We start from the raw sequence: 27,635 nt of genomic DNA, 5'->3' as shown, positions 1-27,635 counted from the left end.
TTTAATAAACAGCTGGGGTGACAGCCAGGACGCCTTGGGTAGCCTTGATAGCCATAAGTTTCTAAAATGATCTGGTGTTTGACTCACGCTGAGTTATTTGCAGGCACATGGAATGGTTTGACTTTCAGAGGGAAGTGTTGGAGGTGGTATTACTTCGTGGCATTTCCACATCAGTGTGTCTTTTTTTCAGGCTTCCCTTCTTCATATTTCTTTTTTTTTCAGTTGCTACCCTTTTTCTGAAGAAAAGTGCTGCTGCTGCTGGTATTTTCTATCAAACCTGCCTTTTGTCCCAACTTCACGTCTCTCCCTGCTAAGGGAGAGTGAATGATAACAGTCCTGGGGATTTGTCCAGTGGTCTCTTACCAGCCAGAGCTGCAGCTGTTGAGATTTTTCAAGCATCTCCTAAATCAGTTTCTCCCAGCCCTTGGCATTATCCTCTAACTCAGATTTGGATTTTTATTGAGGGTCATAGTGGTTCTGGTGAAGATTTGTGTACATGACCTCAAGACTGTTGAGGTGCAGCAGTGCATTGGATGCAGTAGGAGGCTTTCCACAGGCTTTGATGCACTTTGGCTCAGGCTTGTGAAGAAAAACAGGAAACACTGGAAAACACACCAAGGGTAAACAGAGCAGTTTAGTTACATTAACTGTCTAGAGGAGAAACTCCACGAATGACCCAAACAAACAAAGCAAGTGCATTCGCTCAGCATTGCTGTGGGAAAACACAGGGCTGATAATTGAGTTTAGCTTTAAAGAATTACACAAGAAATTGGCCAGCTCAGGCTCAGAGTGTAATTCTGGCATCCTGACCCAGTTCTGATTGCTGCACAGGCTTCAGGGAGGCCAGAGCTCCCAGAGACTGCATGCTATTTTTTATTCATAGCAGTGCTACTTTAAAGCCTTGCTCTCCAAAAAAACTGCATCAAAGAGATCTGTTGCTGCTGCCTCCCTGTGACTCCTGATCAGATTTGCCTTGCTGTGATTATGCTGACAGTCAGGGCTCACACTGGTCAGTCAGCTTGTTTCTGGCCTCACACATGATGAGCCACAGTAAATATGCTGCAGGACTCCTCCAGTGAGGCTGTGGTGTCTTTGACTGGTAAGCAATGCATTATTTATATTAGGAAAGAAGCTGGAGTGTGAAACCAGAGTCCCAGGGTGCCTACTCTGAGTAAACATTGAATGAAAGGAGTTGAAGAGCTGGCAGTCTGAGCTGTCCTTGCTTGCCTTTGTGGAAACTTATTGTCTTCAGGAGGAGAATGTGGTGAACTGAAAGGCTGAAGTTTCCTGTGGGGTTGGGATGGAGGAGTGACTGTGGTGGTAACAGCACAAAGGGAAACTGAGTCCTGCTCATCCATAGTGGCTCTGCTGGCTTTGTAAAGGGTAACAGGCAGCATCTGTTTGTGGCTTCTGATAAAATGGACATTTATGCCTCAGGGAGCACACAGGGCAGTGGGTTTGCAGGGCAGTGCAGTGTCTTTTTGACATTGCTACTTCTAATCTAAGAGCTTTTCTTATCAACTCTTTGTTCAAGATCAGTTCATGTAAGAATAGAACTTCCCAAGGCAGAATATTTCAAGAGACTGATTACCTGCTTCTAATTCCACCTGAATTCTGAATAGCAGGTAAGATTAGATGGTTACAAATGAAATGCAAACTATTGATTCAGTTTGCACTGGTGTTTAGTACAAACACACACTGCTCTGTCCCATTTTTTTTCTGTTTAAAGGAGGGGGACTGTTCATTAGTGAAAAGAATCAGCATGGCATTGCATTTACTGCGTGTTTAGGAGAACCTGATGCCTTTGATGTAGCTGGAGACCCTTGAACTTCAGAAAAGAATGTGTTAGCATGCGAGGGTATGCCTTAGTCCTGCAGGTCATTTAATCATTTTCTCAAGTGAGTCATTGTAAGGTAAAGTAGATGCTGAGAAAAGTCCTGCATTGCCAATTAAAACAGGCTCCAAAGGTGTTGCTGGTTTCTTTCTACAGAAACTCATCACTGAGAGGCCAGGAGGGGTTGCCTGTGTACCTTGAGGCCAGATCCCAAGCTAATATAAACTGGCAAAGCACTTTTGCTTTATACCAATAAAGGTATTCCTTTCAGGCTCAATTCCTTTACACTTGCAACCTTTAAAAGAATTTCTGGTAAGAAAACAGGAATGATTCAGAAATGGGTAGATTTTCACACATGTAAGAATTGAATGAATTTCTGAAGAAGCCTGTAAAAAACTTGAGATGTGAGTTCTGATTCGTTCTTTATAGAGAACAAATTTTATCTGCCTCAAACCCTCTGCAAAATAAAGCTGAGTAAAGACTTGCAGCCTCAGCATTTGTCCTAGGCAAGACATCTTCCATGAGATCAGGTTTAAAATAAAGTTGAGGATGGGAATGTACTAATTAGTAAGTGCTACTCTTGTTTTTTGCCAACAAAACCCAGCTTTCAACATATTTGGCAAAAAATAATTGAAGCTAATCAGAAAGCTAAAGCATTTCTTATATTAACAACTCTAGACTAAACACTAGTCTTTTCTGGAAGGGATAAAATCAGGGATCCTAAAGCACTTGCAAAGTCAGGAAGACACTTTGTTTTCAGCCTTTTGAGATGGAACACCTGATGTGGCAATCAGGGGACCATTCAGGAAACTGCCAGATCCCATCCCACAGAAACAGAGTAGAAACCCAAAAAGGACCCACTTTGAGTGTCAGCACTGTGGCAGTGACAAGGCAGACAAGCTGCAAGAAACCTTGGAAACCTGCCTGGTTTCCCTTAGAAAAGTTATCAGGATTGCTGCATGCCCACGAGCATTCAGACTGGCATTTCGGGGCAAACTTTGTTCTGGAAGATTCCTGAGAAGCTCACATCCCTTGCTTCATGGTGCTGAGCCCTTCCTTTCCTGACTTTTGGGAACACAGTCTTTAGATGGGCTTATTTGCATTGGAGAAATGCTGCTGAAACTTTCATCCTAGCATGTGAGGAGTTTTCTCTGTGTAGAAACAACATGGGTAAAATATTTGGAGTGAAACCCAGGCTCCATTGAAGTCAATGGCAAAACTCCCATTCACTTCAGTGGAGCAGGAATTTCACTCTTTACTGTTTTGAAGTTAGAGTTACTAATAGACTGTTAGATTATTCCTGCGTGCATCAAACAAAATGTGCTTGATGTTGATGTTTCTGCAGTGTTCAAAAACCACAAAGGTTTAAAAACAAGAATAACTATGAACTTCTGAGTCTAAAAATTACATTGAATGTAGTTTTGCTAGAAATAATAATAATGTCCCTGGAGATAAACCTAAAATAATAGACTCCACCATATAATCTTCACTGTAAGCTAAAAATAGCAGAGATGGTGGTTCAGTCTAAGCCATAATTATCAAAGTGCTGAAGTGGGTTTTGGTTCATTGCTACTAGAAATGGATGTCTTCCTTGGGCTCTGAACAGTCGAGTCCCAGGACTGGGGAGGAGCAAAGCCAAGAGCACAGTCAGAAAGCAAACAGGAGCCTCAGATTTGTAGGGAAATAGCATGGATTAAACAGTGCATATTTAAAGGGACTGCTCCTGGCTAGCTCCAGGCAGCCAGCTGGAGACCCAGTGAGTTCTGTATTTTCAGCCCCAAATTGGTGATGTTTTGCTAGAAGGTGACACTGGCCATAGAAGGCACCTTTCTTCTGAAAGTCATTTTCCATTTCACTTTGGAATTAAAGGAGGAGTGTTACTGTTTCAAAGAGTTGAGTTATTACTCTGTATGATTCTGAAAAAGGGTTTTAATGTTCATTTTGAAGTAGGATGGAAAATCTTTAACTCACTTTCTCTGCCAGGCAGGTTGTTGTGATGGGCTGGTGTAGGACTGAGTGTAGCTGGTGACAGACCTTGGTCACACCTTTTTTCCTGTTCACAAAGTTTTACCTGCAGCAGAGGAGTCTCACCTTCCTGTAGTGGCAGCAGGGATTTATTCTGAACCTGAACCTGCTGTAGCAGCCCAATGGTGAAGACTCCCCTGATGACAGAAGGATCCTGAGGGGGAAGTTGGATGGAGGTTGAAGTAACACGTTTCTGTTTCTGAGTGCTTTTGGAAATCCTCACTGAATGTGTTTGAATGTGTTCCTCTATGTGTTTATACAACACGATCTGCTGTTTGTTTAGATGGTTTGTTTTGCTGAGTAGGTCCCATTCTGTCCTTGCTGAGATGGGCATGGGGCAGTCCTGGTGCTTGTTTGGACAGTGCTTGCAGAAATGGGGCTTGGCTTTGCCTCAGGCTTCAGTCTAAACACTGCTGTTACAGAGTCAGAGCCTAATTTAGGTTGGAAGGGCCACTGGAGGTCATCTGATCCAACCCACCACTCAAAAAAGGATCAGCCTCAAAGTTAGATGATTGTACAATACCAGTAATTTAGAAAAATGTTTTTCCTAACAGTATATTCCAAATTCACACTCCTGCAAGAACAAAGTAAGCCCATCTCTAGATCATTCTCTCAGTCTCTCAGTAATTGCAGGGATCCTATCCACTAGATTTGGCAAAGCAATCCAAAATTTTCAGTAAATATTCCAGCAGATACCCTTCTCTGAGCTACAGCACTTCTCCAGATTCACTGCTCATAAACCCTGGGAGGAAAGTCCATAAGAAGCACATTTAAAAGTTTCAAACACACAAATACCAAACACTTTGTGAAATTAAGGCAATGAATAAAATAAAGGAACCTCTAATTCATTGATTTACCAGGTGCCCAGGGCAGTGCATGGCTGACTGTGTGCTGTATGTGCAGCCTCTTGTCCAGCTGTTAATTGCTGAGAGTGTCATTGCTGAGGGCAGTGGGAAATGAAAGCCCACATCATAACCTGAGAGGCTTTTTTCTCTTGTATTGTTCTAATCCAACAGCATGGGGATGAGCCACGATGATGATCATCAGCCCTGTGCTGGGAGGTCTCACATCATGTCTGGAGAATGGGTGAAGGGCAGGAACCCAAGTGACCTTTCCTGGTCTTCCTGCAGCCGAGACGACCTCGAAAACTTCCTAAAGTAAGGATTGTGCTGAGTGTAACAAAAATCCTACCAGGCAAGAATCCACTCTGTTGCTTTAAAGTGAAAGTATTAACAATGTTCCTTTTAAAGAAGTGTAGATGTGTCATTAGGGTATGCAAATTTGAATCTGTCTCCATTGCAATAGCACCTTGAAACCGAGGATTGAAGAGAGGCAGAAGAATTATGTGCAGTTGTCAATGTTCTGATAACATCTTTTTAAAAATCCCATATCACCTTTTTCTTACAGAAAATGACCTTCAATTTTACAATGACAGAAATCTGTGTGTAGGTGGCTTGCAGGAATCTCTGCTTAAAGATGCTGCAGCTTTATGCTGTGGCTTTTACTGTCTTGTTATTAAATAGCTTTTATTTTATTGAAACTTGACTTTGCCTGGAGGTTATTTTGATGTGTTTTCTCACTCCTCAATGAGTGTTAGTCTAAAACAGTTCACTATAAACTTCTTTCCCACTGCATCCATGTTTCAGCTCATTGTATTCAGTTGTTCAGGAAGGATTTCTGTCCTGCTGCTTATTAAATCTCATGTACTGCAGGAAGCACTGGAATTATCTGAACTCTGCAGTTCTAATCTTAAACCTACAGTGCAGCTCTGACAAACAGTGCCTGGCACAATGCTTTATGCTAGGAGTGGGTTCAGCATGGAAAATTTCCCACTCTGGGAGTTAGAGGTGGGAAAGAAAGGAAAATAATGAAAGAAAATGGGATATTTAATGCCAGAGTAAAGGCATGAATTAGAAAAAGAAGTTGCATCTGAACTCGTCTGGTTGCATCTGGTCCCTGATGTGACATTGATATTCCAATTTGTAAAAGATTATTGTGAAGGCAAAGAGAAAAATCTTCTTTTTATGCCTGTGATGGATAAGAAAAAATGTCAGAATTCAGCTGTGGGGATTGAGGTGAGACATGATGGAAGACTCTCTAGCTGTCATTTCAAAGAATGAAGCTTTGGGCTGGACTGCCTGAGGGCCAAATTGAGTCTCCTTCAGATTTCTAGGAGGGGTTTAGACAAAAGTTTAACCCAGAATGTTGTGAATGTCATCTCTGCTGCCTTGAGGCCTGGGACCACGGGTGACTTCCCAAGGCCCTTTATATCCATAACTCTCAAGGGTTCAGAAGACTTCCAGGGAAAACCCACAGTTTCACAAGAGACTCCTTGTTAAAGAGAGGACAGGGCCCCTCTGCAGCAGTGACCCAACACTGCAGTTCGCAGGGGCTTTCCCTAAGGACATTTTTCCTTCCTGCCCTGCCCAGGTCCAAGGTGAGCACCTGCCTGCTGCTGACCGACCCCCGCAGCCAGTATTCCGTGCGGCTCCCTCACAAGCTGCCCGGGATGCACTACAGCGCCGACGAGCAGTGCCAGATCCTTTTTGGCACCAACGCCACCTTCTGTAAGGATATGGAGGTAAGAGCTCGTGGGTTGTAGCTGGAAACAAGGTGGGAAGTGGAAATAAAGCTGCCAAGCCCTGGGGAGGAGGAAAGGAGTCTGTATTTCCCTCAGGTTCAGCGCTGCTGGTGGAAAATCAAACGGCCTCGAGCTCCGTGTCAGCCGCTCCTGCTTAGGCCTCATCCTTCTTTCCCCTTGATAATCTCCCAGAGCAGACTCAGAAAAACTGGTGTTTGCACGTTGTTCCCTTTTGAGATTGTTTTGCTGAAATGCTCTGTAGAGATTGTTTTCCTGGAAGTTCAGCTGAGGTGAAAGTCTCTCCTCACAAGAGTGTTTGGCTACTTCCACAGAGTCAGCTTAGATGGCTGGCCGGGCGTTCACAGACTTCACCCTCAGACCACTGCAGTGTTCTTAGGAGCTGACTCTTAACTCTGTGCTGAGGAAATATGGATGTCTGCTTGTGTCATGAAGCCGTACCAAATTCTGTGCTGAACCCTGTGTGTTTTCTAAGCAACATGATGTTTAATCAGGATTTGGGTGCAGAGTGGGGTATTGTGAGGTTGGTTGGCAAAATGGAAACATTGACTGTTGCTGTCTGTAGAAGCAGATTGTGTTTGAGATAAGGCTGTTGGACTCATCCTCTGGAATTTAGACAGCCAAGCTTTTCATAAGGTATTACACATAATCAGATCTTTTCGTTCTGAGCAGATCTTATCCCCTCCTTTAGACAGGGAGTGGGGTAGTGCCTACTTCCATCGTGGCCTTGGAGATATCCAAAAAAAAGTCATGAAGCTCTGTTGGGTCACCAGCACCAGCTGGCAGCATCCCCTCCTGTACAGACAGGCAAGAAGCAGACAGGTTTCTTGCTTTTGATAACTGGCCATTTGTATTTTTAGGTTGTCCCTCATTCCCACTCTGAACAAGCTTGGGATCTTAAATCAGTACTAAGAAAGAAAATAATAATCAGAGATAACTGGGGTTTCTAAGTGCCAAATTACTAAAACTGTGGAGCACATGCAAGTCCTGGGAAAATGCTCTTAGTTTCACATTAGCTGTTTTATTTATTTTGGACTTGGAAGCTAGCTAATATAAAACAATAGGAAAAGAATCTGGACAGGTTGTATTTCCCAGCTCCATCAAGAAAATGCAGACCACCAGGACTACTGTACTGGAAGCAAAGTGTTAGAATATAGGTCTGTAAAGAAAACCTCAGATCTACCCAGCATGACTCAAGTTCTTCCACTTGTGTGGGTGTCACCCAGCTGCACTGCTCTTGGAAGAGATTTTTGCTATTTCCCTTGTTGTGATAAAAAAACCATTTTGTTTCTGGATATTCCAGTGCCTGATGAGAATGTCAGCCCGCTGGTAGGTGGTCAGCATTTCTCACACAGGAGTTGCATGTCCAGTCTGGAATTGCTTCAGGGACTCGTTGTTTGCCAGAATAATGTGCCAAGAGGCACCATTCACTGTGAGATACAGACAGCAGGTGTTGTGTCTCCCAAGATTTTTCACCAGTCTAATTATTTGATACTTTAGAACACAATGAAAAATGTGCCCTTTTTCTCCATCTCTCCTCTCTCCCAAAAGAGAAGCAGATTTTGTGAGGACATTAGTGCTTCCTAATGAAAAGCCTGGTAGAACTTCAGCAGATTAAAACTAATTTGCAGTCCCTTATTTAGAGTTATTTCTATTGCAGATGTGCATTAAGAATTAGCATTCAGCCTGTGAAGCTCTGGATCAGTTATGTCACGTGCCATTAGTTTAAGCATGTGTTTACATCCTGTTATGCTACTCTTGATTGGTGTTTGATAGCAAGGAAAGGAAATTCTTTAGAGGAAATGATCACTTTTGATTTTTAAACCTCTGAAGTTTGTGTTCATTTCACCTTTGTGTTCCTCAGGCCTCATCTGCAGAATACTTGTATCATAAGTCTCAAAGCTGTCTACAAAAATATGAACAAAAAAAAAATTGGCACTGGTCACTGGCATTAGCTGTAGAAATTATTGGCAAATACAGCTGTCTCCTCTTTTAGCCAATGGTAATGTGGTATTTTTAATTCAATAAAGTATTAAAAAAATCCAAATGTAAAAGCAATAAACATTTGACAGTAAATATTTGTTACGAAAAGGAAATAAGCTTCAGGAAATGAGCCTGCTCAATCTTTTTATGATTACATGTGTCTGCTGCCTATTTTCTTATATAATAAGAGAGTTACATTACAGTATTTCTTTGGAGATAGTTGAGCTGCGTAATTATATCAGGCAAACTAGAGACCCTATATTCAAAAATGCCATGCAATTTGGTTTAGAGCAAACTTGAGAGGTTAGATAATTCCAAAATTTCAACATTTTTGAGAAACACAGAAGATTTCTGTGCAGTGAGCTCTCTCCTTTAACAGCATCAAAGCCCTGTTTTTTGAAGGAATGTGATCTTTGCTTTCACAGGGAGTCAGGTCCCTCAATGCTTGGCAGTGGCTGGGCCTCCCACTCCAGTCCAAGAAGATAGTTAATCCATGAATATTCACCCATATCTGAATTTTTGAGATTGCATCCCCAAAATTCTTCTTCCATTTTCTTTTTAGGGATAAGTCTGATGCCTTAGAAGAAAACTGTAGCTCTCTCTTTGCCAAACCAGCTATCCTGCAGCTATTCTGCTCCAAATTTACAGAACAGAAATTAAAACATATGAGCAAGGCTCAGCTTTACGTACACCAAACCTCTACATCCCTTTCTCCTTTCCTTCTACATTTTAATATACTAAAAAATGTGTTTATGATAGTTAGATGATCCATAGTCTGTTGTAATCTGTGACCTCCAAGATGTATAATTCGGGATTTGTGACCTCAGTGTTGGGTAGGGTTTTCTAGTGCATGTCACCTCTTTAAGGAGCTGTGAATCAGGCTTTTAGCCTGGGTTCCTGTTAGGCCAGGGAACAAGTGCAAGGCCAGGCTGGACAGGCTTGGAGCACCCTGGGACAGTGGAAGGTTTGGAACTGGATGAACTTAAAGGTCCCTTCCAACCCAAACCATTCCATGGTTCTATGATTAATGAATCTCTCAAGACCCTTCAGTAGATCCCCCTTCATATCCAAGTTACAGAGTTTTCTCCTGGAATACGCAAAGGGATCAAAGTGTTTTCTGTTCATCTTTCCCATTGCAAATGTCAGGCATTGTCTGATCCATGCAAGTGCTTCTCTAGCAGGCTGTACAAGTGTGCTCAGCCATGCCAGGCGTGCTGCCTGGCTCCAGCTGGGAAGCTGCAGTGTTGGGAGAGCTTTGGCCCACCTAAGAGGTTACACAGTGGCCTTTATTTTGAGGCAGACAGGTTGCTTTTAGAGAAATGAATGTGTCGTTCTCCAGCTCTGAGCAACATGGTGATAATTGCAGGAAAAGCTGCTCAGAAATGCACCTCTGACACTGCACAGGGCGTTATCAGTGCACCCCAAAGACAGAGATCCCGGGGGGCTCTGGCTGCTGAATGCTGCTGTGAGTCCAGGGCTAGCATGGGAGCAGTTGTGCAAATTACAGGCAATTCAACCTGTCTGACCTCTGTCCTTCAGCTCCACACTGGGCTATGAATCAACTATTGTGAATTCATTTGACCCCTCCGAGAGAGGAAGCAGAGAGCTCCAGCCCCAGCCAGGCGATGATGCCTGAGAGCCAGAGTTAACCCTTTGCTGCCCCTGTGTTTATTCCAAGAGGAATAGCATGGGTGGTTTCTGCTCAGTCTCTCAAGGAGCAGAGATGGTGTTTCTCCCCCAGAAATTCATCAAAACATATTTGAAACCTCACATGGAAACATTCTGCGTGTTTAATCTTTATTTTTCAGGCTGGCACACCTACCAACAGAGGCTTTTGCACTGAAATCATGTTTATGGGGGGAAAAAGTGATTTCTATCTCACGTATCCATTTGGCTTTTTGTTTTTTAAGCCTTTTGGCTTATTTATTATTAACACATTTTTGCATGTTTTTACATAACTGTTATCATCCACCTTGTTTTGAGTCAAAACTGGGCTGAGGCTGGAGTGGTGCTTGGAAGGAGATTAGCATTGCTACCAAGAGATTTTTTTTTTCTGACAAGGACACTGTCAACTCAGATGTAGCTGGGAATGTGAATTTTGACATAGCACTGTTTTTGGAAATACTAAACCAGCTAGAACTGGCCCCACTGTTTTTCTTAGGTTCAGGTTGTTTTTTAACAAATGTAGGTATTTTCCAATATCTACAAGCTGCAGAACAAGAGGGCAAAGTTGATTGCAAGCCAAAGGAGACAAAGTAGACTTCATGGCTAATGTGGAAAAAGAGAGGAACCAAAAACAAAGTAAAGAAAAACTAGCAATTGTAATGATCAAGTGGATTTAATGTTCTCCTTCAGTTTACATATTTGGTGGTGTGGTGGTGAGTATAATTCAGCAATTGTAGGTCTCTCTGTGGTCTTGATCTTGCAAAGAGACTGCTGGAGTGGCCTTTTGGGCTCTGTGCATGGGAATCAATGAGCCTCTGTTTGCCTTTTCTCTACAGGCCATTTGTGAGATGCAGACCATGATAGTGAGCCCTATTATTTAGTAATGTATAGAATATTTACAAGAACATGGTAATTAGATTGAAAACTGGTTTATCCTGAAAATAATAGCTTGCATTGTCATTTTCTGTACAACCAGGGACTTTGTCTACATAGTAATACTAATAAATCTGGAAGAGGATGGGTTGGGTTTTTCTTGAGGCTTGCAGGATAGAAGCCTGGCAATTCTAAAATAAAATTAGCTGATTTTTCTCTTTTTTTGAGAAGTAAAGGTAACAATTAACTTAATTGCTTTTCTGTAGTTTATAGTTTTCCTCATGTAGATTGTCAGAATTCAGGCTATTTTCATATTGCCTGTTTCAATGAAGCTGAAGTGTCCTATTTCACTGCTTCTGTACGTTGCAAAAATACCTTTTTCTCTTTATTTTCAGTGGAAATACTTTTTGTTTAAGAGAGAGAGAGAACGAGAGAGAAGCAGAGTTCCTGCCTGGGCAGCACAGCCCAGTTTACAATTATTGGAATGCTTCAGAAATTTTTGTACGTGTTTCAGTTTGGAAGATGGTCAAAACACATTCTGGTGCAGTGGTTTAAAGAAAAATAAGAAGAGAGAAGGGAACCAAAATAAAATTATAAAAATACAATGTGGAAATTTCAGAATATAAACATAATAAACTCTTAACAATAGTAGAGAGAGCTTATTAAGAATTAAACACTTGAGCTTGGCAAGTTTTCATTTCTTATTAAGACAAGGGGAGGGAGAAAGAAAGAATTAATATAGCCTTGTGATGTGGCATCTACAGCTAAAGTCTAAACTTTACAAAATTAGCCAGAATACGATTGAGTATCACGCTGAAAATAGTGTGTAACAAGCTTGGAGGGCATTCAGACTTCTCCCACTGGCTGCTGGGAACTTCCCATCTGCAAAACACTTCAAGAGAAACTCCATAATTTTCACAACCACATCTGAATGGTGTGTGTACATATCTATATTTATTTTTTGTCCCTTGCTTCTCTTTTCCCATGGCCAAGAAACACAATCCATGATTTCATTCTTTTAATTTGCCTATTTTTCTTTTTTAATGGACAGTCCTGCTTGTTGTTCAAAACAAATCAATATTTTTTATATCTGACAGTCAGGTGTTAAGGCCTGAGGAGTAGACTGGGAACTGTTGAGTGAACATTACTTTTAAGAACAGCTCTTTTAGACACTGGTAGTAAGTCACAGTACAAAATTCCAATCATTTAATTCGAAGACTCTGTTCCAGTGCTTTATTCCATGGGCCTCTACCTCTAAGTTTGACCATGTAAAGACACTTCTATGATTTTTCCAACTGATGTGACACATTCGTGTTGTGTTCTCTCATTTAAGATGCTAAAACCTGAGCTCAGCAAAGCTGAAGAGTTCACCCAGTGAGAGTTGTGTGTTGGTAGGAAAGTACATCAAACTTCTCCTTTCCTCCTTGGAGTTTTCCATGTCTATGAATCCTTTGTCTATGAGCTGGTGACTTGAGTGCCCTAAAGGCACTGGATAGGTTTGTATTCAGCATAATGTTTTGCCATGAAACTAGCTTGTGGTCTTATGAATGTTCTCTTTCCAATCTCTTTCTTTTGACTATTAATTTAATTCCAGGTACATTAAAAAAAAAAAAAAACAAACTGGTGCTTTGCAAAGAAATATTTTAGATCGTGAAGGTTTTTAGTTTTCCTTGAAAGCACCAGAGACAGCTGAAACCAGAGACAGTGTTTTCCTGTTTCATTGTTTGCTTCCCAATGTACAGTTTAAAAAGAAAAGAACCAGAAAGTGTTTCTATTCCTTTGTGCCTCCCTTGCAGTCTGGGAGTCTTCCACTGCTTGTCTGGCACTCTTGGAATATCAGCGCTAGACACAGGTCAGCAGTTTGGCCACTGAGACATGGATCTGAGTTTCACAATTATCTTGTCTGGGTTAACGTGGCTCCTTTCCAAGAGTGCCTTCCAGGACTCGAGTTTGGAACACTTTTCATCTCATTTTCAGCAGCAAGAAGCTCCATCAAACAATGCTGCTCACCTCCCTTGTGATTGCTGTGCGTTGTTTAGGCACCCAAAATTAAAGATAGTGATGGTGTAGAAATTGGGGGCATTGTTTTTGTCACCTCATGTTAAGAGTTGCTGCTCAGAAGCATCCTGTGAGACTTTGAGAACATTTGCATTGTGCTTTGAACAGGAAAACAAGAGTAAATTGTGTGTTTATTTTACCTAATAGATGTTAATTATGATCCCATTCATAAGTACATTTTCTCTCCTGGTTAGCAATATGCTGAGCCTTAACCTTGGCAAAATAAGAGAGTTCTGATACTTCATTGAAAGTCAGCCTATTTAGAAGCAAGCCTGTGTGTTACGAGGTCTCTTGTTCCTTTCCCTTAAGGATATTTACTTTTCCTAAGTTCTTATTCATAGTCCCCTCATTTTGACAGAAAAATTGGTTTCTGGTGGTTTAACTCTGCTGCTAGAAAGAAGAGGCTCCTCTTTCCAGTGGGCAGCAGAAACAAATTCATGTCCAGGAGAAATAAGTGTTTCTTTCCTTGGATGCAGACAAGGTAAAGGATTGAATGTGCAGGGAATGAACAAGCTTCTGTAGAATTGTTCCATGGAGGGAAGGACATCTTTATTCATTGGATTCTCTTTATACTTTGGAGGTTTGGAAGCTCCCCTTGCAGGTAATGATCTCAGGGTTTGAGTTGGGGGAATCTTGTGAGCCCATTCTTGTGAGCCCTCATGAGGTCATGGGGCAGGATCACGCAGATTTTGGCAGCAGTGGTGTTGCAATAGCTACCCCAGGAACAGCTCCAGACTTGCTGCTTGTGGACAAGGAGCTGGCTGGAGTGACTCTGCCTTCCCCTCATTTCCAGCTGCAGCACTGAGCTAAGGAACCTCAGACAGATCCCCTCACTGAGCCATGCCTGAGCTCTGCATGCCTTGAGTCCGTGTGGGGATGGAGTCCCAGGGAAGAGGAACAGCATCCTGGGAAAGTGTGAGAAGCTGGGAAGGGTGGGAAGGGCCAGAGCCAGAGCCTGCCTTCATCTGGAGCAGGCAGTGACACAGGAGCCTGTGGCTGTGACACTGAGCAGAGAGCTCTGAGCAGCTCTGGTTCAGCTCATCTCCCAGCAGACTTTCAGCAAGACATTTAATCCCTTTCTGTTCCTCATCTTTCCACCTAGAACGGAGTGATAAAACTTCCTTTATCCCCAAGCTCCCAGGAGTCTGTTTAGATGGTGGGATCTTTGAGGGAGAGAAAACACCTGGCACAGTCAGGCCCCTTTGTCACATGGATGCCATTATAATCCCTGTAATTGGAAGCGCCGCTCACCTGCCCAGCACATCTCTCCCAGCTTGGGGGTTTCCAGATCCTGACCTCTCCCAGGACTGCTTCCTAACAGCTGTGCAGACAAGCTTTCCTATCTCCCAGGAGTTTCTTAATGTCTAAAATTTGCACCTTCATAACAATTTCATTTTATTTCAGTTTTTAATTTACTTTTTATGCTATATAAATTCCTTAAGGGTTCAGTCGAAAAAGCATTTCTTTTTTTATTTCTTTTTTTTTTAAGTAATTTTAAATTTCTATTGAAACACTACTTCTCAACAGCCATCTCACTTTTTAAAATTTTATTTTTGTCTTGGAAATATTTCAGACTGGGAGCTGATCCAAAGATGACCTTTCCCCACAGACAGTTTCAACAAATCAATATTTTTCCAGTGCGAAATATCTGTCATTGGAAAATCCTCCCTGGCACTTCTTGAATGCTGTAGGGAATGCTTTGCAGGCAGGGACATGCAGTCTGAAAGTTGGTTGCTGAATGCAGAATTAGCACTAATACAGTTCTTTTGATGGCTTCTTCTGTATCAGTATAAGCTCTGAGCTGCCACTCACATACAACAACTTCCTTTCAAGTCCTGCCATTTCTCACTTGGATATTTCCCCACAAAGCTGGCTGTTTAACCATTAAAAAGTCACTGTGACTGCTTTGCTGTTTAATGGGGAGTTTTGTTTGGGTTCCTATTGTAGCTGAGGGGGATACATGATCCCTTTTGAACAGAGCTATTAACATGATAAAGCATTTTGGGAACATACAATCCCAAAGCTGATGGTTTCATCTTTGCTGGGGTATCTGAACACTATTAAATGCAGGGGACTGGGCTAACGAGGGCCTGGGCTTTGCAGTGGTGTGGCACCAGAACACAGAGCTCAGCACCATTACCAGATTTTTCTGTAACTGCTTCCTGAAATATGCTTTGCATTTAGGATTCTGAATCAAACACAGGGATGCTATAAAAATCCAATGTTTTCCATACCTTGAAGATGGGAGATTTCAGAAAGGTTGGTGTTGCTGAGAGAGGTATTTCCTTTATTTATCTCCCTACAATTATATGTGTGTATACATGAGTATATGGGCATAAACACACACATATATATGCACACACCCCACCCACATGTACGTGAATATTTCCACCCTCTGTATCCCTTCTCTGGGCTGTTTTGCAGGCACAAACACACGTATTTCAGGTGATCTCTGCCCATTGCTTTCTCATGCCATGGCTCATACTTGGGCTTGTGACCTGGCTTTATCACCTTCCATGTTCTTGTGGGCTATGGAGGAATTCTGGTTTCCAGCCAAAATGGTAAAAACAGCTGTTTCATTTTTATGACTTTGTTTCTACCACCACCCACTCTGTCTTCCCAGTTTTACATCCAAGAGCAGAAATTAACCCTAATTTACATGCAGTTTATGATCCAGGCACCTGAAGCTGAACAAACACTGGTCTTGCATAATGCACAGATATTTAGCAGTGGTGCTCATATATGTCTAGAACAACTTCTTTAGGGGTGTAATGAATTCCATCACATCTTCAGCCAGGATGTTCCTCTGACAGAAAGCAGAAGCAGAGGGTTTCCTTCTGGGGGCAAAATTTCTGTCTGTGTCATTCAAGAGATCTGGCTGGAGTGTTTCTCTTCACATTCTGCTCTGAAGCTTTGTGGTTATATGCAAAAGAGGGGCTGGAGACTGGAAAAGTGGAAATACTTGCTGTCTACATCTTTCATTTCCAGAGCTTCCCTTCATTTTACATACCAGTATTGTCCCCAACCACAGTTTGGAAGGAGATTTTGCAGGTAGTGCCTTCACACTGTGGTTTATTGCCTAGATTTGTGCTCTTCCTGTAGTTCTTATGGATGGTTAATTGATGTACTTCTTGATTTTAGTCCTCTCCAGATGGGAGAGGGTGGAGAATCTGGGAGTTATGAGTTGGAACAATTAATTTCTCAGTAAGGTCTGAAATCTCTGCTTTGTCAATGCTTCTGCCTCTCTATACCTCTCAATAAAACTTTGTGTGGTGTCCTCATGGCTAATTGGTGCTTAAGTGCTTTCAGAACTGTGGGTAAACCACTAATTAGTCACAGCCATTTAGTCAAAATTACTGAAGACTGATATTTTCCTATATGCTCTATTTGTTCAGAGAAAATGTCTTGAAAATTCATTGATTTAGGTTTCCCTGGAGTATTTGCTGTTGGTTGGTTGGTTGGTTGACAATTAATTTCTGCATTGTGGTTAGTACAGATGCTGAATTATGTTGTCTGCTTCCAGTTTTTGTGAATCTTTTTTTGGTTTAAATAGTGAAAAATTCTCTTTCCAGAAAGAAATGTGGAAATGGAGCAGGATGCAGATACTGCTGTGATAACTGTTTTGTTTCATTATGTTCTATATCATCACTGGGACTGGGATGTCTCTCATCTGCACCCTCTCTCGTACAGATCTAGTTTATGGAGACATGATGTGTTTTATAGAGACATACCAACATGCCTGTACACAAAACACACATGCACCCACAGTCTCTTACATTACATTGGGGAAGAACCATGAGGCTGACGCGTGTTGACTCAACTGTTTAATGAGGTGCAATAAATCTTGACAAGACCAGCTGGCACTGGAATCAGGTTTCTCATCTTTTTACCATTACATTGAAATGTGAACAATAGTGGAAAGAAATGTAATTCTTCTTTGTTGTTCTTTTGGTACTCAGCTATGTAGCACTGTATTGGAATCATCCCCTTCCATGGAATGCAAAGCATGGTGGATGCTGTGGAAAATGTTACCGATGCAAAGGTCCCTTTTTCTGGTGCTTTTTCTTAAATTTTGAAGATGTGTTGATCTGGCAGGTCGCAGTTGTGGTCAGCACTGAGATCCCTGCAGCACACATCGGCTGAGCAGAGCAGCAGCACTGGGGAATGATCCCCAGAATATTCCCAGTCTTTGATCCTGCCTGTCACCAAGCTCCTCCTTTGCTGTACAGCACACCAGGACATCCTTTCCTCTTCCTCATTCCACCTTCTCCCCAGGGGCATTGCTGGCTGATTATTGCTACCACCAGCTGCAGTTACTTCAGTATCTTTTTTTTTAAAATAGGAGTAATTAAGTGTCTTGGACATCTAAGCATTTGGCATGGTTCCAAAGCACCCAACGTGGCCTCCCATATAGGATTCCTTTTTAATGGACCAGATTTATTCTTGTGAAAAGAAATCTGTTCAAATAGCACACTTTTTGTTTGGGGTAGGTTTTGTTCCTGTCAGTGGCATCCATCAATCTCTTTCATGTTTCCAGCCTCACCACTTAATGCAAATCAACCCTTAAAAAATAATTGCTCCCAAACCAACTGGATGCCTCTGGATTCACTTGAGAAAGACTGCCTAAGCTTTGAAGTGTATCCCATAATGATGGATGGCATCTCCAAAAGTAATAACTGTGCCTCCTTGCTTTGTGATTACAGCATTTGATGTGTGCTGGGCTCTGGTGCCTGGTGGAAGGAGACACATCCTGTAAGACAAAGTTGGACCCGCCTCTGGATGGCACCGAATGTGGCGCAGACAAGGTAATCAGGATGCTCAGCAGCAGTCACTTCTTGTTTCCCAGCACTGGGAATAATGTTTCCAAGATGTTCAGTATTTACCATAAACCCATAGCTGGTCGTGTTCTGGGTTGTATTTGAAGTAGAAAGTGTGCAGAGCATTTAGTCTGACATTTGGGGAGGTGCAGAAGATGGGGAAAGAAGAAGAGGCTACTTAAAAACTTCATAGTTTCTACAAGTAGCTCAAAAGAATTGAGCTCAAATTCAGTGATGTTCTGTTCTATTTGAGGTATAACTGGCTGTATTTATTTATATATGTGTTTTTGGAACTTGACTGGTTTGGTAACTCTCAGCCTCTTATTTACTGGTTTTGGACTCTAATATTTTTTTTTTTTTTTAATCTGTGGTATAGTTGGGTAGGTAAGAAAGGGTAAAATTAAGAAGCTGGCTGCTGAAATCAAGGATTGGAACCTTTTTTTTGCCTGCAAATAAAGATAAACAATGACAAGAAAAACTGGGTCCTGGGAGCCATGACAAGGAAACTAAAAAAAGGGGTTTTAGGCCCATGTTTTTCTAACTGGAGGAGTCCTGGTGACTCTTTCATAAGGTTTCTTAGCAGTGCTCACTGTGTCACATCCTGGACAGGCCAAGTTTGCTGCTTGGTCAGGAGCCAGCACAACCTATTAGAATCAGAGGGGCTTGGGGCTTTAGCCAAGTTAGGTCCAAAATACTTCAATCATTTTGTACATACTGGGAGCAGTGCTGATGAAGGCATTGCTTTGGGGTATAATTTCTTGGACTCAGTTTCTGTGAATCGTGGGGCTTTAAGTCTTAGTACTTAGATAATTATCTGCTTTATAAAGTAAGGGGCTCAGTTCTGTGATTGTTTTTTTAATGACAGAACTCCCTTCAGGGGCTTGTTGAGAGTGACACTTAAGGTTTTACATTTCACCTTCTCCCTTCCTCCTTCTACCCTCTCACCAAAGCCTCGAATCCCTAGAAACTTTAACATGGACTCATTGCAATCCCTCAGCCATCCTTTAAAGTCCACCTGTGCAAGGTCAGGGCTTCTTCCCAGGCTGTGCTAACGTGATTGCCTTGCAGTGGTGCCGAGCTGGGGAGTGTGTCAGTAAAACCCCCATCCCTGAGCATGTGGACGGGGACTGGAGCGTGTGGAGCCAGTGGAGCATGTGCAGCCGGACGTGCGGAACAGGGGTGCGCTTCAGGCAGCGGAAATGTGACAACCCCCCGTAAGTCCTCACACCATCCTGGCTCCTTCTGCCGTGCTGGCAGCCTTTTCCTTCTTGGACAGCCCTTGCTGCAAGAGTACAGGGGAGAAACGGGCAGCAGAGCTGGGCAGAAGCCCTGAGAAATTTCTGATTCACAAGCTGCGATGACCAGGTTGGAATCCTGGAGTGACTTGAAGTGGTTCTGTGGAAGTGGCTTGAAGGGTCACCTTTGGAAGTTTCCCACTGCAGTGATTCAAAGGTGGATACAGTTGAATTGCATACATGTAGTTTGGCAGAAAAATTGATGCTGTCTTTCCCCTGCAGCACTACAGTGAATGAGGAGGGGCTGATCTGGATCTACAGACCAAAGTGAGCCGATGTGCTTTAGAGATCAGTTTTGCAGGAGTGCAGTGGCTGACAATGATCAGTGTCCCAGAGCTGTGTTGGCAAAGCCCCTTGAGATGCTCTGTAGGTCAGGATATGCTGCATAAGAACAGGAAGGTTTTTGTGCATGCAGAGAGCCATGGGTGCTGTTTAGCTCCTGCACAGTGACTACAAAGAAGTCCATGCTCTCTGCGTGGGCGTGGATTTTTTCTGATTCAGGATGAAATGTAGGTGTTGTCCTTCATCCCTCAGGTCAGCTGAGGCCCATCTGCAGTCTCTTCATTGTTTTGGGGTCCTGAAGAGTTTGCAATGGTGCAATTTAGCTGGCCACCCAGTTGTGTTTATTATAACTTCACAGCCTTGGGAGCATCCTTCCATGTGCAGTATCTCTGACTTTATTCACATTTTATGTTTTCTTCTACACATGAAGTACCCAAAGCTTTTCTTTTTAAATTGGGGGTGAAATTCTCCATAGCAACACAGTCACTTCGAAGACATGCCTAGATGATGGATAGGCTCACAATTGCTGCTGTTGACCTGTAATCATGTGAAAAGGATATTTTTGTTTATTCCTCTCCTTATCTGAGCTGCAATTGCATGTCTGTAATATCCAGGTTTGATTTTTACCAGCTCATTTTCCTGAAAAGGGGACTGAGCTGGTTTCTTTGCTGTCAGCCACAGTGCTGACCAAACCTAAATCCATTCATCATCAGTCATTAAATTACAGGAAATGCTCTTTCCAACACTGCACACTGATTTTAAAATTCTCTTGCTCATATACATTCTTGGCTGGAGATACACACGTGATCTTCTTTTGCTTCAAATTCCTGGCCTCAGCCCACTTCTGCAGCTGGTTTATTCACTGTCCAGAAATACTGGCTAAGGGATTTATCTTTTATTTTGTATATATTTGGTCTTGGGATTTTTTTTTACAGGAATCTCTGCTTCTGCCAGCTGACTCTTGAGCCTATGGGACTATCAGTATTTTTAAGCCAGTTGCTTCACTGTTTGATTTGGTTTTTCCTCTCTGTAATTTCTTTGAACATTTACATGCATTGCTTCCCCATGGTTGTAAGGAATGTGTCATAAGCCAGTTTGAACGTGCAGACTTTTGAGTTGTACTGCATGAGTTCCTGTCTAGGCTTTGGGCTGTAGTTGTACAGTTGGATTGAGGAGAAAACCATTGGCTTAAGCAGAACATCCCTTCTCCAGTCCCCTCTTGTCATGTAAAAGGGTCACAGCAGCATAAATGGACTTTGATTTCTTCAGTTCCCTTAGTTGGTGGATTCTCTTTGCATAAATACAGTGAAAGGTGGATGCTTACCAGAATGTGTCACACAGTCACTGTTTCAGACATGGGCCAGGAGGGACTTGGATTGCACTGTTTATTGGAAATCCCGGGCTTGAGCTCATAAATACAAGGCTTGGGACCTGGAATTCCAGATTCCATGCTTACCTGTGGTTTTTTTTTTTATTTAGTTTTATTTTGCACAGAAAATACAGGCTATTGCTGAGGGTTTGAGTTTTCCTTCTTCTCTGGGGGTTCATAAATAAAAACAGATAAGTTTTGCAGGTGCTTAATTCTGATGTTGCATTAGTGGCCTTTCCTGTATGTTTAAAAAACAAATGCATGGAATGGCATGGATTTCAGAGGTTATCTGCAGCACAGATTTGTTTCTCGATACCCTGCCTACAGTGCAGGTTATAGCTGCTTCTGTGACACTTTAATATGCTGATGGGATGTTTGCTGTGTCTCCATCCTCAGGAGTGTTTGAGGCAGGGGGCAAAGCAAGGATGGGAGGGGGAAGATGGAACATTCCAGGTGTTTGGTGCTGACCCTGGTTTTGTTCCCCACTGCAGCCCGGGGCCGGGTGGGAAGAACTGCCGGGGGGCCAGCGTGGAGCACACGGTGTGTGAGAACCTGCCCTGCCCCAAAGGGGTGCCCAGCTTCAGGGACCAGCAGTGCCAGGCCCATGACAGGTACACCAACAAGAAGAAAAGCCTCCTGACAGCTGTCATCGTGGATGGTGAGTTTTTTCATCTCCCTCTGTAATTCCTCCCTGTTCTCTTGCTGCAGTTTCTCATCTGCAGGGCTCCCATTGTTGGTGAGAAGGCTGCAATAGGCCCCCTTTAGCTACAGCTGAAAGACTAATTACAATTAATTGTTCTTGGTGCTGCCCTGCTGTTCCTTTAGCCTTCTTAATAGAACATACAGAGCTGTCAATGCTTTACTCATCTTTTTGAAATGCTGGGAGAGAAGTGCCTTAACTTGATTCTCAGTCTGAAATTCCCAGCTTCAGACTGGGAATCAGAGAGTTGGGAATTTAAACATTAAAAAGTTCCAGTTAGTTTGGAGCTGAAACAAAAGGGTGGATTCCCTGTGACATATTTTAATTTATGTCTCTTTGGGGCATCTCAGCATATGTGGTGAAATTGCCTATCTCACCTACATTCCTTTAACACTTCCTATGCTGGACTTTGCTGTTCATCTGCTATTCAACCAGATGTTGCTGGGGTATTAAATGGTCTGGAGAACTTGTTCTTCTAAAATCACTGGCTGTTGCCTGAATTTTGTGAGATACAATGACTTGATCGTTCTTATTAGACTGGTGAATGTTCCCTGTAACAAACACCTTCCCTTCACAAACAGATACACAAAGTGTATTGACTAATTGGTTTTCTGTGCTGTTAAAGCCCAGTCTCATCAGTGTAACCCTTTAAATAGTGATATTTAAAGTGGGAAGTGACAGACCTAAACTCAAAGCCTCATGTTCTATCAAAGATGAGATATCCAAATGTACTCATGTAGACAATGCATCAGCATTGCCTCAGACCCTTGTTTGTGCTGTTCCCAAGGGCAGTTGTCATATTTCTTTTCCCAGATAAGCCATGTGAGCTCTTCTGCTCTCCACTGGGCAAGGATTCTCCTGTGCTGGTGGCAGACAGAGTCCTGGATGGAACTCCCTGTGGGCCTTATGAGACAGACCTCTGTGTACATGGCAAGTGCCAGGTGGAGTAACCTTCTCTTGTTCTATTTCTGGTGTTAGGTTCAGTCTGGGGCAGCACTGTGTTGGGGGCTGGGAGGCTGTCCCTGAGGGGAGGGGACAGCCCTGTTTTATAAGGCTCACTACAAGTGCTCCATGGCTCTGTTATTGTGCTGAATGCCCGAGGTATGATATTATTCCTGAACAGCTGGGAATGCTCAAAAATCACATTTTGTTGTGTGCATGGCTTGGGTGGGAAGGGACTTCTGTGAGGGGAGCAGATTGGAGGGGAAGTCTGCCCTGCTTAACTGCTCTTTTTTGGCTATTAGAGGAATCACTGATAAAAGCACTGAAGCTGCAAATCAGCTTACCAATTGTCACTAGCCTGTTACAAGCATTATCTTGCCAGAATCATGATGCTTTTCTGGTCCACCTGGTTCCTTCTTAGAAATACTGAGGAAGCCTTTCAGTACCAGTTGCTCCTCAGCTCCTGCAGCAACACGAGCCAGAGTCTTCAGGTTGAATTCTCTTTTCCTTAGAGTGGTGGCCTACAAACCATTACAATGATTATTTCTCTCTAACCAAATAACACACATGCCCAAAATTAGGTGTGGGAAGTAGTAAAACTTGGTGGTTTTCTAAGAGAGTTTGTAACACAATAAATGCTAAGGTGGGCAGCTCCTAGAGCTGGTGCTTCAGGTTCCTCAAAAATTTGATGGCATTGTATAGACCCATATAAGATGGAGATTTAATGTTTGCACAAGGGAAGGAAGATGAGAAAATGTGTATTTAAAGATCATAAAAAACAGGAAGTTGTTTGGAGTGGGTGCTTCTGGTAATGGGTTCAGGTCATTTGTCAGTTTGACAGGGCAGACCTTTCATGAGTTTCCTCTCTCCTGATCATGGAGCACATGTTCAAGGTGTGCTGCACACACCACAGTGGTGGGAAAGACAGTTCACTTGGCTACAGCAGCCTTGCTAGGGCTGGATTCTTCCTGGCAGTTCCTTCCTTTAAGCTTCTCCTCATCTAGATGTGTATCCTGTGGTAAGAGTTGCTCTTCCTGGTATGAACCAGCCCACTGTATCCACCAGAACAGCTTTTTAGCATCACCTTTTATTTCCACTGACTTCACTGGTTTGCCCTGGGGACACAGGGCACACCAAATTTGGCATTATTTCTGGTTTCTGTGAGTGGTTAAGAAATGCCAACTTTTATTGCTTTGAGCCTTCCAGGCAGGGAGATAAATGAACACAATACCCACCTGGGTGTGAGAGAGACTTTGGGAGCATAAAGCAGCTTTACTAATAACAATGCAAAGAGAGAAGTGAAAAATCTTTGGATTGAATTTTGCACTGCTGCAGGAGACGCTTCCCACTGTTTCTTGACAAATGATGCTGAAGAGGCATTTTTAATTCACTCTTTCTAATTTATTCCAATGAAGAATATGAATAGCAGCAGTCTGGGGAGCCAGTACAAGTTTGATTCTTTATAATACAAAGTGCTTTGCACATAGAGCCAGGTTCATGGTGCATCCCAAGTTACTTAATTTTTCCCAGTTTTTGGCAATATCTGAAAAAAGCTAAAACAAAAACCCATTAATAACCTTTTATACTCAGGCCAGCTGTGCACCTCCAGCTGTGTGCCATTGACCATTACTCTGGGCTGGCTAGTTTTATTGCTCCAACCCTTCAGAACTGCCACAAATGGTAAATCAGACATCATGGCAAGGCACCTTTTTTTCATCCAGGGAGGATCAGTAGCCAGCTCCCTCCAAATGAATTCCTTTATGAGCACAGAGCACTGGAGGTACATCATGAAAAGCAAATTGCACTCTGAGTTGGGGGCAACTGCCTTTAACTGTGCAGAGAGGTGATGACAGCTGCAGAACATTCAGTCCATTTGCATCTGGCTGAGAAAAAATGTGAAATGATCAGTTCAAGCCGAGCAGATTTGAAAGCCCTGTGAACTCATTTATAATACTCCTCTGCCATATATGCAGTGCAGTGCTGAGAATTGCCATATGTGCCTGTGTACCCCATTTGCCACAGATACTTGTCTAACTAGCTGCCTATTAAACCAATTTAATTGCCATTTTCATTTAATTACTCCTTTCCTTGCTCCTTTATCCAGCGCAGACAAAGCCTGGCAGTAAGCATTGCAGGGGGCCTGGAGAAGAGAATAAGTGCTGAAATCAGAGGGTGGTATTACTGTTATTTATTTTCTTATGTAATCCTTCTAGTTAGAGGCTCTCAAAGGCAGGAATGACACATTGTCAGTGCAACAGACAAATTAGCAGTAAGCATTGCCTGTGAACATCTAGCCTGGGAAATGTAATAGATCTTCTCCCTTCACTAGATGCTCCTAAATGCAGCTTGTGAATCGTTCTTGGATGATGAATGAATGTAGATTGAACATGGCAGAGAAAAAACCGTTGCAAGGAGAGGAGGGGTTTGAGAAGGAAAGCAGGAACAGATTCTCTGAAGCCCCAAAATGCCCCAAATACATTTAGGCACTAGGGGAATTTTCCTTCAGTTGTACTTTGTAAAGTTACTACAGTTTCACTTTAAAGCTGAACTCCAATCTAAAAGGTGTCAATGAAGCCTTTGCTGTCAGCCTCACTATCCCTGAAACAAAATCATCAAAAGCAGCAGCATCTCTGTATTTATCCCTTACACCTGAAGGCAGCTGGAGTGAGTAAACTTGGTTATTACTTTGATCATGCATAGAAGCACCAAAGAGCAAAGTCAGCCCTAAATTTAGCATGGGGGTTCCTAAATCACCTAGACTTTTTCTAGCTTATTCCTTGTTTTTGAGATGAAACATAAGGTCTTAATTTATTTTTTCCTTGTTTATTTGAGTTGGTTTTGAGGCTGAACATTTCAAATGCATCATTTCTTACCATCCTCTGAGCAAACTGGATCCCCTGTTCAAAGCATATGTCTTTGACCTTTTTTCCTCAAAATGCACATGGTCTTCTAGAAAGGAGAATTTATTTTCCCCAGAGATTTTTCAGAGACAGAAAATCTGTAGCAGGCTGGAGAACAAGAGCTGCCTGATGTGTGGGAGGAGGAGGAAGAGGATGAATGCAGATTTAGGCTTTGCAGCAATTTGCTTTCCCTGTCATGGTCACTGCAGCCATGGGGAAGGTGGGGTCGGGCACTGCAACCTGCACCTCACACTGGATTCATCTCCTCCTATTTCCCTTCAAGTGACAAAGGGCTTTCAGGAAGAGGATTCTCCTGAGGGAGAGGTTTCCTTGAGGGTTTTGTTCTTCCCTGGGCCTGTGGGATGTGTGTTTGATGAGAGGGCACTCATGAGAACAGGGCACTTTCTAACCTCTTACAGTGTTTTGCTCTGTGCTGCTGAGGTTAATTCAAAACTGCTGGCAGAAGTGGAGCTAAAAAAAAGTGTCAGATGTCACAGAGCAGAGGGGTGAGGAGGAGACAAGCTACTCAGCTGACTGTTGTGATGCACATGACCTTGTGCTGGCTTTTCTCAAAGGAGGATTAGTCTGAGCCTCATGACAGCATGAGAACTTTCCAGTGTGGACTACAGATTGTGCTTCAGGATGTAATTTAAGGTCTCTTAAAGAGAGACCTCCTGTATAGCAACAACTGGGCTAGAGATCAAGGGCAGTCTTTGCTGTGATTTAACAATTTAAGAGGTGAAGATGTTTTGGCTCTATCTGCAGTTTTCTCATGAATGTTTTGTCATCTCACACCTCCTTTCAACTGGCTGGTGAATCCACAGTGTGTTTAATGAGAATAAGCCACATATTAGGCTGTCCTGGCACAACAGAATTGTTACAGAACTACTTTCTTCTGAAGGTGATTGTCACACTCTATGAAAGGGGAGCACAAATTAGAAAATGGACAGATTTTCATAAATAGCTTCTGCAAACTGAACAAGCAGAGTGTCAGGAGAGTGCCACAGGTGGCAGAGGAGAAATTGAAGTTGTCTACTGGACCTGCTTCTGGCAAACAGTTTTTACATACTTAGTACCCACTTTTTGCATTTGATTGATGCCTGGAGTTCTGGCTTTGTCTCCTCACTTGAGTATTTTCCATGTATTATTCATATTCCTGCATTACAAACTGTGGTACAAGATGTTCCAGACTGGGTAGCTTGTCTCCATACAACAACTTGGCTTAGCACTGAACTTTGATAAATTATTTAGTGCATGTGCACAAAATCCAGAAGGATTGTCTGAACTACAGAAACCTGTTGTATAATTGCCTTTTTGGTTTTTTTTTTCATGTCTGGATCTGTAGCAATGTAATTTGAGGTTAAATAGAGTATCAAGGATTTTGGTGAGTAAGGCATGGTGACAGAACCAATTCTTTGTCAATATCCTACTGGTTTGTGGTGTACTTTGCTGTGGGGTATGAAAAAAAACCCCAAACATGCTATTTCCCCCAGTTTTTCTTCCATGTTATCCCATGGAAAGATATAATAGAACAGAAGCAATGGAGTTCCTGGTATGGGAAAGAGCTTTGCATTATTTGCATGTTCTCTCATGAACACAGAGGTTTTGACACATAGCCTTCAATGTCTATATGTGAAAAATCATGAGTTATTGTGTCTAACACCCCCATGAGCTGCTGAGGGATCTGAGCACAAAGTCAATGGCAGATGACATTGCAGATCTAATGCAGATGAGATAATGTTGATTTAAAATAGGATGTGTCTAACTCCTGATCCAGCAGAGCTGCTCTGATTCAGACAAAATCTGAAGGCTTGGGAAATGACAGGAGGATATTTCTGAACTAACTCCTACAGGGACTCCAACCCCTAGCACAAAACTTGTTGTGCAACAGAAGTTGGAGTAACTCAGAGAGGAACTGCTTGATTAGGGACCCAGACTCACCTCACCCAGCCCTGACAGCCCCCACAACCCTCCACAGGGGCAGACGTGTTTAAAACAATGAAATAAGAATTCTCTTCCCCTCAGATCTGAATGTCACTTGCTCACATCTGTACATTCCTGTTTCATGTGGTCCATCCCTGGAGGTATCAATGGCATTGGATATTATGGACAGAAGGGATTGGCAGAGTGTAGATGAGTCTGTCATAACCAGCCTGCTCTGTACATGATTGATTTGTAAAGTGGCACATGTTGCATCAATATTTATATTTGATCCATTGAGACAGCCAGTTAGTTCAGCATATGGGAAGCATTACAGCTTTTTGAGCCTACAATGTCATTTCTTGCACAGAGT

At 42.6% G+C, this 27,635-nt stretch overlaps 1 protein-coding gene across 1 annotated transcript in view; it reads left to right on the top strand.

The window, feature by feature from the left end:
• Positions 1-27,635, top strand: part of ADAMTS17 (ADAM metallopeptidase with thrombospondin type 1 motif 17) — a 155,785-nt gene that overhangs the window by 71,161 nt on the left and 56,989 nt on the right. Inside the window, exons 9-14 of the mRNA XM_059858637.1 lie at positions 4,876-5,016; positions 6,290-6,440; positions 17,741-17,842; positions 18,923-19,068; positions 21,292-21,458; positions 22,314-22,441. Coding sequence (XP_059714620.1) covers positions 4,876-5,016; positions 6,290-6,440; positions 17,741-17,842; positions 18,923-19,068; positions 21,292-21,458; positions 22,314-22,441 — 835 coding nt within the window. The remainder of the gene's footprint in view (positions 1-4,875; positions 5,017-6,289; positions 6,441-17,740; positions 17,843-18,922; positions 19,069-21,291; positions 21,459-22,313; positions 22,442-27,635) is intronic.

This window comes from Haemorhous mexicanus, chromosome 13 (assembly GCF_027477595.1).
Source record: "Haemorhous mexicanus isolate bHaeMex1 chromosome 13, bHaeMex1.pri, whole genome shotgun sequence".
In the NCBI taxonomy this organism is placed as follows: domain Eukaryota; kingdom Metazoa; phylum Chordata; class Aves; order Passeriformes; family Fringillidae; genus Haemorhous; species Haemorhous mexicanus.
Note: the sequence above shows the minus strand (reverse complement) of the source record. Positions and strands in the feature narration are given on the sequence as shown.